We start from the raw sequence: 18725 nt of genomic DNA, 5'->3' as shown, positions 1-18725 counted from the left end.
TGGTAAGAAAATGGAAGCAATGTAAAATAAATGGTGAAGGACGTAGAAGGGGATAGATAACCTTGACATGTAGCAAAGATTAAGTGCTAATTAGTGATAAACACTTAAACATATACAAACAAGTCTCTAAGTGTGACTATTGTGCCATGCAAATATATAGAATATTTTTTACTACCTTCATTCAATGTTTTGTCCCTGCTGACTTTATCTACATTCTTGTTAGAATTGGTTGATGCCATCTTATAAAGTGGTCTACAGTAATAAATTATATATTGGATTCTAGATGAGGACAACGGATCTGTAAATATGTCAAATGAACAAGTATTCATGTCAATAAGGAATACTTGTATGACACATCCATGAATGAGAAACATAATTATACAGCTATTGAGCTGCCAATAGGTAACTTTTCTGCTAACTAACCTGCTTACAGTCTTTCCTACTTTTGGACTAGCTTTAAACCCTTAACATCTTCTGAATATATATTTTGGGTTTTTATTTTCTTAGCAAATGTCATAATCTTCACACTTTACAAGTGTAAATACTGCAAAACAATACTCGTTGTCCCAGGGTTTTGAAACGTTTTTATCACCATCAAATTTAAAGTGTTTAAAAAAAATATATAATATAAAAGCCCAAAATAGATCAGGTGGTGTGAATAGTTTAAACATGTCAAAGATCAATATTATTTACATCGATTAAAATATTATGTATTTGGAAAAGATTTTCTACGACACCTCTAAGTACTTCTACAGACTAAATGCCAATTGGAAAGACGTTGAAGTTTGTTATTATTATGTTTCTGTGGATATATTCATAGCTCGAAGTACAGTTAAGCCTCACCTGAATAACATGAATACGATACACTGCTAACGGCCCTATAGACGTCTTTGTCCAATTTCAATTTTCAATAACTGTCTTAAGGTTGAGATTTGATGTCTATTCATTCTTTTCAACAAGTGTACTCTATTTGTTCACTCTAGGATTACACCACATACTTTCTCTCTGTATTTGAATTTACATTTTGGTCGTTAATTGTTCATTTGATAACAACATCCATCCAATTTCACATTTGCAAAGATGACCAAGCTTAAGGTCATCGTGACTTTGAAATTTTCATGATGTGAATCTAGTATGCGAAATAGTGAGTGGCGTGACGGGGCTATACTACACGTTGTATTCCGTTATGATATATTCTGGTGACGTATATATGCAAGGTACAAAATATAGTTTAGTATTGGTGTACAGTTTTGTGTCCGACACCTACTTTCTATAATTTCATTTATATATTTTTTGTAGGTCTAACATTTCTATCAACAGTCAAAACCACGTCGCGGGAATCATTCTCTATAAATCTTCGTAGACAAACAAATTGTTAGTGACTATCGAGTAATCTCGATAATTATCTAGTAAAATCTCGATAATTACGACTCTAATATTATTTAGCTATGATTTTACGGATGAATTTTTTTTTAACAAAACAACGTTTTGGATGTTCCATAGCACAGATTAAGAACATTAAAAGGTTTGTTTTTTTAAGGAGTCGAATTTTATATCACATACGTTTAAGTAAATAAATGCTGGCTTGTGAAGTGATTTACGGAATTGAAAACAGAACACACACTGTCTTACCTTGATTTGCTCAGTATCTCGACGTCTTGTTAATTACCAATACATGTACGTACAGGTGTGTTTGAACAGTGAAATATTCTGTTGCGACGTGAGTTTCCAACGATACAATCAGAGGTGAATAAACGTTTGTTATAGACATACGTACCTTTAACCCCGTAACGAAGTAACACTGTTCTAATCCCATTTTTAATCCACTGGTTGCTTTGCCATTGAATCTTGATCCACACTTCAGGGTAGATTTAATGAGTATGTTGTTGCTCACAGTCTGTTGTGTTGATGTCAGTCTTTTAGGCTATAATTTTCCGTCAGGGGTACTTTACAAGCGACAACATGTGTACACGTCATTTCACTCATAGGGTGATGTTTTTGAATTGGAAGAATAGATAGGGGTCATTTTAGAAAATACGAGAAGTGGTCATCATATTGTCAAGGAGAATTTGAAAATAGAGGGCGTCGTTTTAGAGACTCGCTAAATGAAAGTTCATAAGGACATAGTCACTATCTATAGTCTATGCCACATAGACCATCTTTCAGTAAAATGATTTATATCTATACACCATTCTCACACATTTTAGCGGGAATATGTGTTTCAGGTTTTTATGAAAATCGTATAAACTTTAATTTCTTATTTTGATACCATTTCTTACACCATTGTTCACCTTTATATTGAAATCTACAAACATATGCGATTGTCAAAAACAAATAAGAATCGGGGTCAAAGTTCAACAAATGAACTCAGTACTTTCTGTATCATAAAAAGACTGGATAGGACCTCCTAAAATTACAGTCTCTACTTATAAATCATACCAGGAATTAAGAAACTAATGATATGATATTTGAAGGACTCAACTTTTGGCCAGCCTCTTCCAAAATGAATAGTGTTCCATTATTGAAAAAAAAAAGTTTTCCATTATTGACTATACGGTTTGTCACGTGAATAATTGGCCATCCACATAGCTATCGTTTACATTATAAATATATCGATTACAAACTATGTTTTAATCAGTGCTACTTGAATGATGTCCATTATTTTGTAAATTATTTGCCCTAATTCTTCACTTTTCACAAAAGATGGTACCTAACCCATTGACACTGCACTATAACCTTCTCTTCGTTTCGTAATTAGCAATCAAGTCCCTAGACACGACGTCCTGCCTATAAAGCTATTCAAGTTTCAGACCATTACAACCTATACACCATAGACCAAGATAGGTCATTGATAGGATATTTCACTGTCATTAGATACTTGTACCCAAGGTAGGCGTAACCAATTTGATTGACATGTTCAAATGAGCGCATCGGCCAATCATGAGTCAGTAATTAATCTCATACACCAAACTGTCATTAGATATATAACTCTACTTCTCGTCGTTTCATATTAAAGAATTCTTTAGGCGATGATCTTCCTGTAGTGTTGTATTTCTTGTAAGAAGTAAAACAGAGGAACTTTAGTGGCAATATTTGGTACAAAATTCAACCTAGTAGGAACATGACCACATCTATCATTTATATACGAAAGCAATAACTGTACTACACAATGTCACGTGATACACCGTCACTGCCGACCCGGAAACCCCCTCCCCCTCCCCCACCGCCCTCACGGGCCTGGGAAATCCCTAAATTTTTCAGACGGGGGTGCGCGCCCAAAGTTCAAAACATCTACGCATGTGTAATCCAAAAATCAGACCCATTGTTAGGGATTTTCAGTCGCAGTCATCTGTTCAATTTATACCTCTGATGCTGTGAAAGTATTTCTAAAACATGAAAACATTTCTCGACCCAATGATGTTTTCGTGTAAAAGGTGACCTATTTTGGGCAGTACATGCCGGTATACCTTTTAAGGGAGCACCCCCGGTTTAAGGGAGTACCCCCGGGTCAGGTGAATGACTGTACATATCATTTATACTGTATTATTACAGTAATGCGGCCTCATAAACCCTATATATGTCACGTGATGCACCGTCATCGTCACTAGCGACCAACAATGGCTTAGTAAGTTATACCAGGACTGGGTCGAACGGCGTATCGATGATCGATAACATATCAACACTGGTACTGTAACAGTACAACACGATTGCTGTCACATTATACATGCTTGTTGATATAGTTTCTAAGGTGTAGTAGGTCCAGGTCTTTTCATTGTATTCAGATTAATTTCAGTGAATAAGATAAAGGGGAATTCCCCGTCTAAGCCCCTATAAATATCGTATCGATGGCAACCAAAAGAAACAAAAAAAATGGCGTAGATAGTGGAATTATGCCAGAATTCATCACTATGAGTTACATGGTTTATGCAATAAACATATTAGTTGAAAATATGCTGCCTGTAAAGAGAACGTGAGTAGTCACGTGATGTTGCCCCGCAGAGCCTGGAGGCATGCTACCTGAAGCGTACATCTGACAAATCTATGCAGTTCACTGGTGCAAAAGTCACGGTCGTTGCCTTTGTCTGTTGTTGGTGTATATTGTCTTGCCTTAGCCTTCAATCCCCTTGAATCTGCTGTATGGAAAGAATCAACTTTCCGAAAAATTATGAATTTTAGTAGAAATACCTGATAATGATCTATTTTATATTGTGTCCCCGTTGACGTAATAGTAACTTTTATGGACAGTACTGGTATGCCAGGTACTAGTACTGGGTCTCTAGTTCATCATGAAACTTACATTGTACTTCCTGCTGTCCTCATGTCACCTTTTGTTTGCAAAGAAAACTTGACACGTTTAATCCACACAAAACACCATCTATAAACCCTATTACATTTCATTCCGATACCTATAAACATGTTGGCTGGTATATCAAAGTGTACACTTTATTTACATGTCACGAAAACCATGTACATTGCTATGGCAATGTCACTACCCCTGGTAATGTTGTGGTGTTTAAAACATGACTAATGTTACAGGGGTTAGGGGTATGACATTATTATCAGTATATCGTCTGGTTGAGCCCCTAAATTGTACCAGACAAAGAACAGTGTTGATTGGTCACTAATGCGTCAGCAAATTGACTGGTAACCCCCATGTGATAGTGTTGTAAATTGTCTATTGTTTTGTTAGAAAGGTATTGCAAACGGTCTGGTGGAAAGTACGTCAGGTGACTCGGAGACACCACCTGTCAGGACCATCTATCACATGATCGTCTTCTGCTGCTGGCAAACATTATCGGTTCATTGAATTCAACGTAAGCTCTACAGGGTGGTGGTCCCGATCGAACTCCATACAGCTGATCAAAGACGAGTGGTGACTCCCTGACAGGGTAAGGTTTTAAAAAATCGAGAACCTGCGAGAATGAACTGCGTAGCAGAGATTGGCATTTTGCCCATAGTGGCCTGGTCCCAGGTACATGGTCTAAAGCTACCATAGTATATAAGTATATTGCTGGTATTGAGTAATGCTTGGAAGTTGTCGATGATACAATTACAGTAATGGCGGTAGTTATCAACGACGCCATATGCTAATCGTTTTGTTGTCCGGAAGTACATGTCGTTAAATTACTGAAAAATAAGATATAAGCAATAACAGTATTTACATATTTCTACCTGGGAATAACCAGAATTAAAAATATTCCCTCAAAATTGTATCTTTTAGAAGAAAACTCACGGCAAACCGTCTGAGACCATAATTATACAGGATGGCGGCGGAAATAACGGAGTTGGACCTGAGTCAACAGAATTTATACACGCTACCACCGTATCTCAGGCAAAGGACTAGTCTGAAGAGGCTTAACCTAGCCACTAATCAGCTGACGGACCTGCCAAAGGATATAACGAAACTTCAGGATCTGGAAGAGCTGATCTTGAACACAAACCATTTAGGAGAGTTCCCCGTCACCATATGTAGTTGTCAGAAGCTGCGTTATTTGGACTTGGCCGGTAACACCATTCAACGCATTTCATCGAACATACGCAAATTGAAACACTTGCAAAAGATTTATTTAGGGTGGAACGGTATGTCTGTGTTTCCTCTAGAGCTGTGCGTCACACAACTTTGTGGATTGAAAGAAATCCACATTCACAACAACAAACTGACCTCCCTTCCAAAGGACATCGCTGTATTAACGGATCTCATGATTTTAGATATCAGTCATAATAAGTTAAAAACTTTACCAGACTGTGTGTGTGATTTGGTTAAACTGACCACGTTCAAGGCAACCAACAACAAGTTGGAGAAGCTCCCCGGTAGACTAACGCTTTATTTGAAAGCGTTAAAAGTCTTGAACTTGAACGGAAACCCTCTCCAAGACCCTCCGATTGAAATCTGCAAGCAAGGTGTAGCAGTGATAAGGCAATACCAGTTCAAAAGTATTCCTCAAGATGAAATCGCAGAAATTTGGCCAACGCGTAGATCCTCGGAAACCCCTAGTAAGCATAACTGATTTACTTAAATTACTGGATTTTCTTGAAATGCAATTGAAACAAAAGCGTTGCATTTCTTCTTTTTTTTGTTTAAAATACTGCAATTTTATGTTAATAGATAGTATACACTGTTGAAAGTATAGATAGATGACTTGCGAAGGATATATTTGCAAGTTTGTGACAACCAAATTCTTGTGTGTGGTAAATATCGCCCCCCCCCCCTTCTTTACACCCAAAATGATTCTGTGCTTTTGGCAACTTGCCTCAATATATTTCAACCACTATATTGTGTAATAACCACAGTACATTTGTAATAAATAGTGACTCAGCGTTGAAATTCCTGTATATCTTTCACGTGCTTATAATGCAAACTCTCCAAACGACACAATCCAGGCTTTCTTATACGTTATTTTGTTTTATATTACGAATCCATCATGTTATTCTACATTACTATAGCACCATTAATCGTTGTTACCAACCGTCAGATTTGTTGCGGTATATGGAATATTCGATGGTATATATTTAGCTTTACCAAGCCGTCACTAACGTCAGAGTGGCATTGGGAAACTGCACATCCGTAATTTTTTCAACGTTACAGGATGATATTCTACTGACAGTAATCTGATGCTAGACATCATAAGGTTCATATATTAAACATTTATATGTCAAATATGTCTCAAGTTGAACCATGTTTTATAACGTCATACATTTACATACAGGTGAAAGTTTGGGAAGTGAAATTGGTGACGCTTCGACAGAAGATGGCGGTGACAATATTGTCTTCACAGATGATAAGTTAAGGGAAAGGAAACTTCGAAGAGGTGACATTGTAACCATTACAGTGAAACCCGAAAACAAGGTACGTGTACTTCGATGATAACGACTTGAGGGAGGAGCTAAGAATATTGCGTTTTGTTTCCTTCGTAGGTTTCAATAGTAGGTAAAGTCGAAATGATAAATAATAACATATATATACTCAAGGTAGCCTAAATATATTCCACAATAAATAAATGAAGTACATGTACTTCTTTTCATTGAGGCCCTCAAGCAATGGTGCCTTTGGTAGTTTGGTAAATATTGCAAACAGGGTGTAAAAACTACTATATGGGTACTACTAAAACTGGACGAGTTCACCGCAGAATCTTCTTAATCGTGAGATAATGTGTATAAGATGTTGTAGATATTTATCAATTTCTGTGACCAATATAACTATACTTAGCTTTAGGCTATAGAAAGAAATTCCGCCTGTAATTATCAACCACTTTATTATTTAAGAGTGAAACTGCAAATTGATTGACTTGTTAGCACAGTTACCTTGGGCAAGAATGAAGATCAGTGAGTGGACTAGTACCGTGCAATAATTACACTGTGTATTCAAGCTAAGGAGTTTGGGTTAGGGTTGGGTTGGGTTAGGGATATAGGTGTAACGTTAAATTTCTAGACCTAGCAGAAACCTGTTTGTATCGCCTGTAATGAGCTGACGTTATCCTACATGTTATCCTCACTTTTTTTCAGACCCAGATTTTTGGTTTATCATCAGACATGAAGATCGAGATACCACCAAATGCTCTTAGTGAAGAAATCACAATCACCGCTGAGGCCGCTGTGAAGCCATCGACGCCAGTGTCATTAAATGACTTTGAGATTCCCATCACTCATCACCTTGAACTCGGTCCTGACGGCTATGAATTTCAAAAACCAATCATACTTGGCATCCAAGGCAACGCCGAGATATCTAACGAGAAAACACGCGAAGTTGTCGTACGGACGAGAAGTGGTGGTGAATGGAAAGATTTGAACACTTGGATGGTAAATTTTGATTTCCTTGTTTGATTTTTTTCTCAATTTGATAGTAAGTTTAGAAACAGGAGCTCGAAAATTATGAGAGAGAAAATCGATCACATGTCAATATCGAAAGAACTCGATTAAAATTATGACCTGGATAATGACCCCGGACGAGTATTTAGAAACGATCTTTGTAATTTTGTTCGCTCTTCGTTTTAGGAGGAAGAGACGATTAAAGTGGAAGTAGATCACCTAAGTCCATACCAGGCCATATGGAAACCAAAACCACAGAAGTTCTCCGTTACACTCTCAGACATCGAAACACTCGGTATTTCGTGTACGAACGACGATATATCGGTTTATGCTAAGGCAAGCTCTGGCAAGAGTAACACTCTCACAGTAACAACGCAGGTATGTTTAACAAATAAACACACAATGAAAGATACTTAAATTACCCAAGGCATGAATCATTACCATGCTACATTTTTTCCCGTATCAGAACCGATTCTTTTGTTGTTGTTTTCCCATACTATGTTGAATCACATTTTGGTTGTGTGAAGCCACAAACGCCAGGCATTGGGGATTGTGTATAACCATAGATTGTTATTTTTAATATATAGCTCCAAAGAGTCGAACCCAAAACACTACTGCGGGCACGTGAACAAGTCGAAAGATCGTCCAACGGGTACTTTGCCCTGGGCAATATATTACAGATAGCATTAGACGTGAAAATATGCAATCCACTGACACTGAAGTTACCGTTACCTGTACTACCTGACAACGTAACGCAGCCACCAAGCAAAGATCGAATAATTATACTAACTGATCAAAATGATGACCTTTGGAAGAACATCACAAGGGATGTTAGCTTTATGGTGATCAAAGAGAATTGTGTTACATTCTCTCATGAAAGGCTTGGTGGGTAAGTTTGAATACAGTACTAGTCTCGCTTTCACCAGTTTGGAAAAACGATAGAATGATAGAGTGACAAGGGTGGGTTGGTTGGTTGATGGGTAGCATTGGTAGGTAGGTAGGTAGGTAGGTAGGGGTAGATGGGTATGTGGGTAGTTGTAGGTGGGAAGCTTATAAGGCAGGTACGTGTAAGTTCGGTATCTATATGTATATGTGAGAGGTATTAAATGATGGGTCATAGATATATATGCCTATTCATATATATATATATATGTATGTATGTATGTGTGTGTGGGGGGGGGGGGGGCTTGCACATCATTAATGTGTATGTGCCTGTTAGGTCTAATATCTGTTCATTGTCTTTCACAGGCCTTGCTGTCGTTATGTTGTCGTCTATGCTGAAACTTCGATGCCGCTTGAAAGAATAGTCAAGAAAGCAACCCGTTTGACGAGAAAAGGATCAACATTGGCTAAATTCATTGTTCTCCAGGTCGGTGAATCTCCAGAGGTCTTATATGTCGATTGCGTACCTAGCACCGAAGCAGACAGTGTCATCAAAACACGGAAAGATGAAGGTTACCTGTCGAAAATGGGCCGTGGTTGTTCTAAAGATGTTGATTTAATTGAAGACCAAGTAATCCCTTTAAAAATTAGTGGTGATGGTATTAAGACATCAACAGATGAACGTATTGTCTTCAACTCCAGACTTGAAATATATGAAACGATTGTTGTTAACCGTGACCCACAAAGTGCGGCTTCTCAAAACACAATGACCGACTTAATTGGAACAATGACATTCCTAGAAGATGTTCAAGAAAACGAAGAACCAGCCAGAGTCTTAGTTAGCATCCCATTCAAACTACCAAAGGTGAGGAATTATGCATTTCATTTTCGTGATTATAACGTCGTATTTAGATCACATTTTTCACTAGTCTTGCTGCTAGACTCCTCAGACTATTCTGCGCACTGTGAAGGCAACCGATGGTTGCTAGTGAGGCTAGGGCGATATCGTTCGCCGTCGATTGCACCTCTCAGATGAAAGCCCGAGGTCTAGCAGCTAGACTAATTTTTCACTTGATATCACTGTTTCTGACTTACACCCCCCCCCCCCCCATTTAATCGATTGAATTATTCCAGTATGTTGATGTTATTCCAACAGAATTGACAATGATCTAAGAAATTCCATTACGTTTATCTACTCTCAGGTCGATGGTATGGCAAGAATGATACCAAATACCCCCGACATTCCCGGAATTCTAAGTCCTGTCTATGAACCAGGGCCTTTTACCCCCATTGACAACAAAACAAGTAAGTAAATGTGGTAAAACGTGTGTTTCTTTCAAGTGTGAATTATAGGGAGGAAACCAAAAGCCTACGAAAGCTTATTCTCCTCGTACAAGTAATAATGTAATATCCATTAATCGGCATTATGGGATGGCATCACTTTACTGAGTTGACTTACCCCTTCACGATTAACACAACTAATTCTCGTGAGCTTATCTGCTCTCGCAATTGTTGAATCGATTTTTTTTTTTGATATATTTATATTTTTTTTTATTTTTTTTTTTTATTTTTTTTTTTTGGGGGGGGGCGTTTTCTACCACTTTCAAAGATTGTTTAATGCGATAGCAGAACTATTATTTTTATCCCCTTTTTGAGTTACGTGATTTACTTTTCTCTACTTTTTTAGATATAGACTTTGCAATCGATACATTGGTAGAATATTTATCTTGTGATAACTGGGAGCCCTTGGCAAGAGTACTGGGGTTATCTGATACTGTTATTGGTGACATTCGTACTCAATATGACCGTGTAAGAGAAAGAATCTACCAGATGCTGGTCAAATATAAACAAGTGATGGGGAAACAAGCAAAGGTAAAGACACTGGTAGCGGCGTTAGAGAGTTCAAGTGTCGGCCGAAAAGACCTAGCAGATAAGATTCAAAGTCTAATAGGTATGTAGGTATGTTAGCGTTTGATAAACTCTATACCGATCATAAAGGGCGATCCATGGACGTCATTGGCATCACACGTGTTTCTTCTGTTCCAATGGTTAATCGGTCTAGTGGACTTTGATTACGCAAAACTGATCAATACTAAACAGTAGAATGGGAATTATCCTCACTTCATTTTACTACATAGTAGCATAGACTGTGCGTTTGGATGATTTCGGCTATGACCTGTCTCAGTGACTCTCAGTTCACGTTTATAGGTTTGAATTCAAAAGTCGTACAGGTCGTAGCCAAAATCAATCAAGCCTAGAGTTTAGGCTATATGGATAGATGAATCCATTCACTCAATAATTTGTCCCCAACTCCCACCCCATACAATTTGTATTGAAAGCGTCTTAGTTTCAGCATAGACAGTGGGGCTTCTCCATTGTCCATGGTTTCACTTTTAAGCACGTGCTTGCCCCTAGGCCCCGGTACAATAAACGAAATATAGAATGAGGTGTAAAGCTAATTTTTTTACCTATGAGGATTCTGTTAGTTTGCTTTTGGTTCGTCTTCGAGGGAAGTCTTTGACAATCCAACATATAGTTGTGTTTAAATGATAGACACAGCTGATTAAAGACCCATCTCCTCTTCATTTTTGTCCTTTTTTGATATTCAGCCATTGAAGATGAAGACACTGCATTTTGTGAAGAAGAGCCACGGCCGAAGACAAAACAACAAAAGAAACCCCAGAAGCCTCTCCCATACCAAAATAAGAAATACGAAAAGAGGCCAAAGATAGCAAAGAATCGAGAGGCGATGAATGTAAAAACAACGTCTGTTACTCCGACTAATTTCTCACCTTGAAGCTATAAGAGTAACGATAGTTTTAGGTCATAAGGATGGACGCTTTTCTCAGTCTTCTGTGTTCTACCTCAGTCTAGTATCACTGTGTACACAGGAACTTTGTACATCCTAGCACTAGTGCCATGGTACATGGTTGTGCAATATATACCTGTTGCCTGGATATAGAATACCGCCTCTGTGCCACAACTGTTTTTCACATCCCAGTACGATAACTGTGTAATGCACACTTAGCACACAGTTGTGCACATACATGTAACATATATGGTGGAATAATACCCTGTAGCAACCCTTTTGCTAATATCTGACTAGCAACTGGTACATGGCTGTGTGTGGGAAATACCACTGTTACAGCAACGTCAACATAGCTGGTGCATGGCTATGGGAAATACCTACCTTACAGCTATGCTCACATAACTAGTACATGGCAGTGGGAAAACCCTTCTGTACGTGGATGGTATAAAAACCTGTGTTGCATTGCTATTTTTAACATCCATGTTACATTGATGTTGGCACACCAGTTACACATCTGTCAAATCTGGGTATGTTACGCCTATAGTCTGATGACTAGAGCTGCTACAGGGAAGTTGTACATATAGCTGGTACAGCCCCTGTGTGGCTCCAGTGAGCAGACACAATTATGTGTACAACCCTGTCCTAGGTATATGAATGTTACAGGGTGTGCAAGGTTCCTTGTGTAGTAGTCTGGGATTGTACTTTATACATAATTTTCAATGTGTGTACTACCAAACCAGAGTGACAATAGAGTTTCAATTAGGCTACAAGATCTTGTTTACTTCTCACACAGGGTTTTTGGTTAAGTATGAGTGAATACAGAAAGAAAACCACATTTGTAAACTGGTAGCATGCAAGGATATAAAATGATACAATTTATGTCATTGTGAACACAAATCAACATCACTGTCAGATGACACAAGGACGAGTCAAAGAACTTATTTGTACTCTCATGTAATATTTCATATACGTGTACGCTATTAGTATGTTGTTTGTGTACTTCATGACAGAAAACGTCGTGTGAGATGAGGGTGTTAAAAAAACGTGCCGCCTAATCGAAACCCTATAGATTTTCTGGTTAAATTGGTAATTCTCGCAAACCAGAGCTGTTATTTCTTCCACGACTCTGCGAAATAACCTCTTGGCGGCGCGTCTTGGACGGTGCCGTAAAAGAGGCTGCGGTTTACGACAATGGATCTAGTAGTATAGGTGTGCGTAATTTTGAAACTTTACGAGGTGAACACTACGTCATGTACTATTATGTAACATATGTTTTGAAAACGGTGACTTTACACTTTTACCCTGCTAATTTGGTGAAACCAACACACAATACCAGATGATGTCGAACGAGGTAAATCATTGAAGGTGATGCTTGGGATAAGATGCACATATGTGATAGGCTTGAAAGCCTACATGTATAATTTGTGATGCATTACTCACCTTTATATTTGTGCGTATTTGAAGTAATAGATCTTTTGCAATTTAACGGTAATACAATTTACATTGTTCATGCATGGCATTGTTTACCAAGTAAATCTGGTTTAGCCATCTTGTCGAATTTGAGATTTTTTCAATATTTATCCGACGATTTGGAAATTCCATGAATGTATACAAACATTTTCATGAACTCATTGTAAAACGGGTGTCTTTCTTCAGGTATGCAGTAAAACACATTTAGTAAGGTGGTATACTGCCGAGATATACGACTAAGAGTTATCATAACTTGAACGTGGCATTTTTTTATAAAGAATGTTTGAATTTAAAAATAATCGTACATCTGAAAAGGTTAATTCAATCGTGGTTTGTAAACCCACTTGGCGATAGTTGACCATTGTCACAAGCTCGGACATATTTCTTCGAGGGAAAGAATGGGAGTTGAGATTTTCTGTTTGTCGCCCTCAACGATGACCAACCATAATACTGTTGTTCTTGTTTTTAAGTTGTTGTATGTTGTCTCACTATCTTAGTAATGAAAACAAAAATGGCAATTCAGCATTGTTGACATTCCTGTACGGCAACACATTAATATGAAAAGTTGTAATTAATTTCTTCTTCTTTGAACTGTGTATGTGTGTGTGTGTGTGTTTGTGTTTGTTTGTTTGTTTGTTTGTTTGTTTGTGTGTGTGTGTGTGTGTGCGTGTATGTGTTTTTGTTTTTGTGTGCACGTGTTTTGGTGTGGGGGCGTGTGTGTCGCTCGCGCGTATAGTTGTATGTATATGGAGCGCTGATATATTCAAAAAAATATTTTAGTGTAGCCGTTGAGACGGTAAGGTCTACGATTGATATCTGTAAACGCAACAATAATTTATAAATATCAGCACCATTGACATTATGGACGTCTAGTCTGGTGGTATAGAAACACTATATATGCATATTAAGGATAAAAATCCTCTCCAAGAGATCGAAATCAACTCATGAATATGACCAAAATCAATACATTCCGATGCATTGTTCTCGTTTCCTTGACTACATATCTAGAAAGAGAGATCATACAGGTGAAGAAATAAGTAAAACACTGGCAGCTAATTTTGACATTACAGAAATGGTTATTGTTGGTAGCTGTGTTTCAGTTACACGAAGGGTTGTGATGGCTTCAAGCGATGCCTTCAGTCATAACACAATGAGTTGTTTTCAATGTAAACGTCCAATATTTCAACCACACAGCATCCTACAAACAACCGCGAACCGAACGTTACAATAAACTCCATCAATTTAATATATCGCTCGCTGTCTGCATGTATGTAAGTATGTATGTATGTATGTATGTATGTATGTATGTATGTATGTATGTGTGTATGTATGTAAGTAAGTAAGTAAGTATGTATTATGTATGTATGTATGTATGTATGTAAGTAAGTATGTATGTATGTATGTATGTATGTATGTATGTAAGTATGTATGTATGTATGTATGTATGTATGTAAGTAAGTATGTATGTATGTATGTATGTATGTATGTATGTAAGTAAGTATGTATGTATGTATGTATGTATGTAAGTAAGTATGTATGTATGTATGTATGTATGTATGTATGTATGTATGTATGTTTGTATGTATGTATGTATGTATGTATGTATGTATGTAAGTAAGTATGTATGTTTGTATGTATGTATGTATGTAAGTAAGTATGTTTGTATGTATGTATGTATGTATGTATGTATGTATGTATGTATGTATGTATGTATGTATGTAATGTATGTATGTATGTATGTATGTATGTATGTGTGTGTGTGTCTGTCTGTCTGTCTGTCATTCTGTCTGTCTTTGTCTTTTGTCTCTCTATCTCACACACACACACTCTTCTACCTCTTCACCCACTTCAATATTAGATCAAAACGTTAAAAAAAATCAAGCGAATATGAATATGATCACGTCTGATAACTAGCCTTAACATACTAGTATTTCAAATTGTCACAGACTGTTAGCATATATATATACGCCTGTAGGGGCAAATCACCAAATACATGACTTTATATGCATGAACAAATATTCTTTGTTTGTCCGTCCGAGGATTCACCAGTCGGCATGGCCATTGCGAGTACTCCAGTACATCCAACATACCGACGCACACTATCTGTTGTTTCGCATAGTCTCCTGTTGATAATTTGATGAAAGGCTGCCTTGTATTACCTTGTCTATATGTGGCTGACACTTTATCGATTTTTATTGAGTTATTGATGAGGTGTAGATGGAGTTGACACTCATTGACATTTGACCTTAGACCTTAGGGATTAACCAGTACGTTTACAGGTGATGCGAATAACAACCATTTCATAACACACAGCACCCGTCAATTCACACACAATGTAGATATATTGATTTTTAAAGAATTTCTCGGTATTATTCAAAAGAGATCCAATATTACAATTGGGAGGCAAAAGTAGTCCATGTTCTATACATGGTATGTTTGTTTATAGATCGCAACAAAGTGAGGCTTGTCGCTCAAAATCGCCTATCCCTTTTGGATCAATTGACTCTGCCCTGTTCTGGGTTTGGCATAGCACACACACAGTATCATTTGGAGCCTGAAGGAACGGCAACTAGTACAATCGTCTGTCATTATTGATCGGTCGAGGTATATACACATCACAAGTATGGTGTGAGAATCATGAACGGCAAGAAATGCTCGCTACCCTTCGATATAAAGGGTGAGGGGATTGTAGTCAACAAAACAGCAAAAGCTGGGAATGAAGGCAAAGGAGATGCTAATGCTAAACCTAACGGTACTGACTCGACGACAGGTGAGTATCCCGGTACACGTATTAGTAAACTGGCGCTGTTTAGACACAGGCGAGTTAGTTCACTTTGAAATCTTACAGATAATATAGACTTCAACAGGTGTTGTCATCCGTGTACTGTCGTCGTGAAGTTGTTTACAACAGGCACGGTGGGTAAAAGATCTTGCAATGGCGTGTATCTAACGACATTGATTACTGTAAGTTTAAGCAACGGGGGAATTTAAGATATGTAATATCGTCCTTTCAATCGCCATGGGTGTACTTTGAAAATTGCCCATCTGTCATACATACGTATAAGTGAGCCCTTTTCGGTAAGAGCTTTACAGGCCCGAGGCTTTGTAGTTATGGACGAGTAGAAGAACTAAGTGACTACACATTCATATACACCCTTAAATTACAGCACGGAAAACCTGTCATTTAACCTTCCGCTGTTGTTGGTTTCCAAAGGAGTAAAGTGACAGGATGATTAGAAGTATTTGTGATATACTTATGTTAAATCGACTGATACATTGTTTGCTTCAATCTCTTGTCTGACAACATGATAGCATTACGACTTTGTCTAGTCAGTCTCTTGTGTTGTCTTTTGTTGTCGTGATAGGCAGTCTTCGATAAAATGTAGACGCAACGATCAAAGCTCACAGTCCATCCTTTAGCTGCAAGCTGTGCCGTTGACAATATTGTCCTCGGGGTTATACAGCACAGCACAGACAGAAGGTTGTTTGTGCAATTGTGATATACGACGTATTTAATTCTACATGGATGATCACATACTATGTGTATGGCTACATTGTATACTTACTACCGTCTGTGGTTTAAGCAAACTGCACGTAATACATGCATGTACTAGAGGTCGTGCGACGCTACAATATTTATTGAGTTTGTCCTACTTAATGTGGATTTAAGTATGTATACAAGACATGCTGCGTGCCTATAAACTTTAAACACAACACACTCGTAGCCGGCGACGATCAAATCATGTCCCCTTTAGGTCTTGCTTAATTGACCATGGAACAAAAGTATACTAGTATATTAAAAAAGTGGTCAAGTTGCAGTGTTATGACGATATCTATTTCACACCCTGTACATAGAGAATTGTGAGGTGTGTGAATGCTACACCACTGTGTGGCTTTTGAGTGGTTCTACTGTACAATGTGATCCCTACACACCCAAGGGTCATTTTAGTACGTGTACAAGGTACGGAGAATAATACAGTTGGCGGCCTTTGTGTGTCTTAATGTATAATATGATCTGTAGACACTCTGGGTTATTTCAGATCTTGGACATTGATTTATTGGAGGTGTAATTTATATCAACAGTTTGACCTACATAAAAGCTGTAGTGAGGGTATTCCAACTTGCGGTGGTGTACATTATGATATTCCAAGGTTCTCAATTCTTTCTTAGATGCCTCAAAACACATTACATTTTTTTTGATACTTCAGTTTTATACCAAAGTTTGGCGCACACCAAATCAGAATGTCATTGTTGGCCTTGGGGTACTATAGTAGTACATGTAGTAGTATTCATATCGGAATACGAGCATTGCATTTTGTCTTGGGTTCGGGATAATGAGAGCTAAAACCAACTGATTTGCGTCAAGACAAGATAAATTATGGCCAAGAAAATGTTAGAGATAAAGAGGCAGTTGCGAACGCGTGATATAAGATTTGATTAATGTTGTAAATTAATGATAAATCAATATATCTGTTGTCTACTTATTTACCTGTCATTGATTGCATTAGATCTCATTATGGAGACACGAGGTCACACAATGTAGATAAAATCATTTAATGTTATCGAGTAATTGTTATAGTAATCTTAGCTTACTTCGGTAGATTTGATCGCTGTGTTGTTTTTCATGTCATTTCCTACGTATTAGAATAGACATACGCATGTCAGAAATACCAGATCAACAGGTGGTTCGGTACATGGTGCGCCACCAACGACCAAAATGTTACGTTGTTTACTGTTCAATACTTTAACGTTTGCGAGTATATTTGAATCTTTACCCAAAACGAAACCTGTTTTCAAGAAAACTTTATCTGGATCAATTCATACACATTGCTGAACACCGTGGGGGTGATGATGTCACAAAATATACGGAGTTGATTTACACAATAACATAAACGTTGGACACTTTTTTTTTCAGGTGAAAATGGAACAAAACTCAACGGACAAAAAGTCCCTCAAACGCCAAGGTCAGGTAAAACTGACGCAAGTGAGCAGGGAACGGACAGGAAATCCCCAGCGTCTTTGGTCATTCTGAAAGGACTGTATTCTAACAAAAACCCGATCTATCTTGGTCCAAGAGTGAGAAAACCCAGAGAACAACAACCAAGGACGGATACCTCAAAGACGTGACATAACACTACTTATATGTATCAGAGAGAGTCAACAACCTTCAGTCATCGATCCAGAAGCAATTATCGAAAACATTACAAGCTGCAATTTGGAAAATTCTTCACATGGAATAATTACTATTGTGTTAATATTGATACAACTATTAAGTTCATTGCTGTTTTGGGGTCAGAACGTATCTAAACGCAAAAGCTATTCAATTTGGTGAATTGACGAAATAACTAGGAAACACGAAATCGCTTAATACTGAAAAAAGATCAGATACTTCATGCAAATATGGTGTGACACCCAAAGAAAGTTTTGGAATGTGTATATTTTAAATTTAATTAACGGTTGTATTGGCAGTTTAGGTTAATAACTTTCGACAATACGTCATTATAACACTTATTCTGAGAGTGAAACTGTGTGCAACTTAAATATATATATATAAAATTTTGATAGAATATTATGTATTTATATAATTATGTACAGTACTAGTACTTTGTCAGCAACTCGTTTTCTACAACTTTTGACCATAATTTCAACAAAACAACTGCTTCAGATTTGTTCAATTTCAAATTAGGTCTTTGGTAGTTGTCTACTTGACTGTGCTATGTATCAAGTAAACAAAATCAAAAGTAAACTTAATGTGTCT

General features: G+C 37.5%; 2 protein-coding genes across 2 annotated transcripts; both read left to right on the top strand.

Annotated features, from left to right (window-relative positions):
- Positions 1–5699: 5699 nt before the first annotated feature.
- On the top strand, positions 5700–13501 carry LOC144433234 (p53-induced death domain-containing protein 1-like). Its single transcript, XM_078121543.1, has 9 exons — positions 5700–5994; positions 6708–6847; positions 7504–7797; positions 7993–8184; positions 8394–8695; positions 9055–9553; positions 9891–9993; positions 10376–10639; positions 11298–13501. Exons 1-9 carry the CDS (start codon positions 5700–5702, stop codon positions 11483–11485), a joined length of 2277 nt encoding a protein of 758 aa, XP_077977669.1. The 3' UTR covers positions 11486–13501.
- A 2027-nt stretch (positions 13502–15528) lies between these two features.
- Positions 15529–18480, top strand: LOC144453910 (uncharacterized). The gene is made up of 2 exons (XM_078145264.1): positions 15529–15737; positions 17883–18480. The coding sequence occupies exons 1-2, from the start codon at positions 15605–15607 to the stop codon at positions 18092–18094; spliced, it is 345 nt and encodes a 114-aa protein (XP_078001390.1). The 5' UTR covers positions 15529–15604; the 3' UTR covers positions 18095–18480.
- Positions 18481–18725: the final 245 nt, after the last annotated feature.

The sequence above is a fragment of the Glandiceps talaboti genome, chromosome 3 (genome assembly GCF_964340395.1).
Source record: "Glandiceps talaboti chromosome 3, keGlaTala1.1, whole genome shotgun sequence".
In the NCBI taxonomy this organism is placed as follows: Eukaryota; Metazoa; Hemichordata; class Enteropneusta; family Spengelidae; genus Glandiceps; species Glandiceps talaboti.
Note: the sequence above shows the minus strand (reverse complement) of the source record. Positions and strands in the feature narration are given on the sequence as shown.

What these genes read in the sequence shown, in the direction of transcription:
- LOC144433234 (XM_078121543.1), top strand. Translation starts at nt 5,700, where the DNA reads ATGATTTTAGATATCAGTCATAATAAGTTAAAAACTTTACCAGACTGT. An exon ending in CAGTGAAACCCGAAAACAAG is followed by an intron (nt 6,848 to 7,503) that starts GTACGTGTACTT and finishes ACTTTTTTTCAG; the next exon opens with ACCCAGATTTTTGGTTTATC. An exon ending in AAGATTTGAACACTTGGATG is followed by an intron (nt 7,798 to 7,992) that starts GTAAATTTTGAT and finishes TCTTCGTTTTAG; the next exon opens with GAGGAAGAGACGATTAAAGT.
- LOC144453910 (XM_078145264.1), top strand. Translation starts at nt 15,605, where the DNA reads ATGAACGGCAAGAAATGCTCGCTACCCTTCGATATAAAGGGTGAGGGG. An exon ending in CGGTACTGACTCGACGACAG is followed by an intron (nt 15,738 to 17,882) that starts GTGAGTATCCCG and finishes TTTTTTTTTCAG; the next exon opens with GTGAAAATGGAACAAAACTC.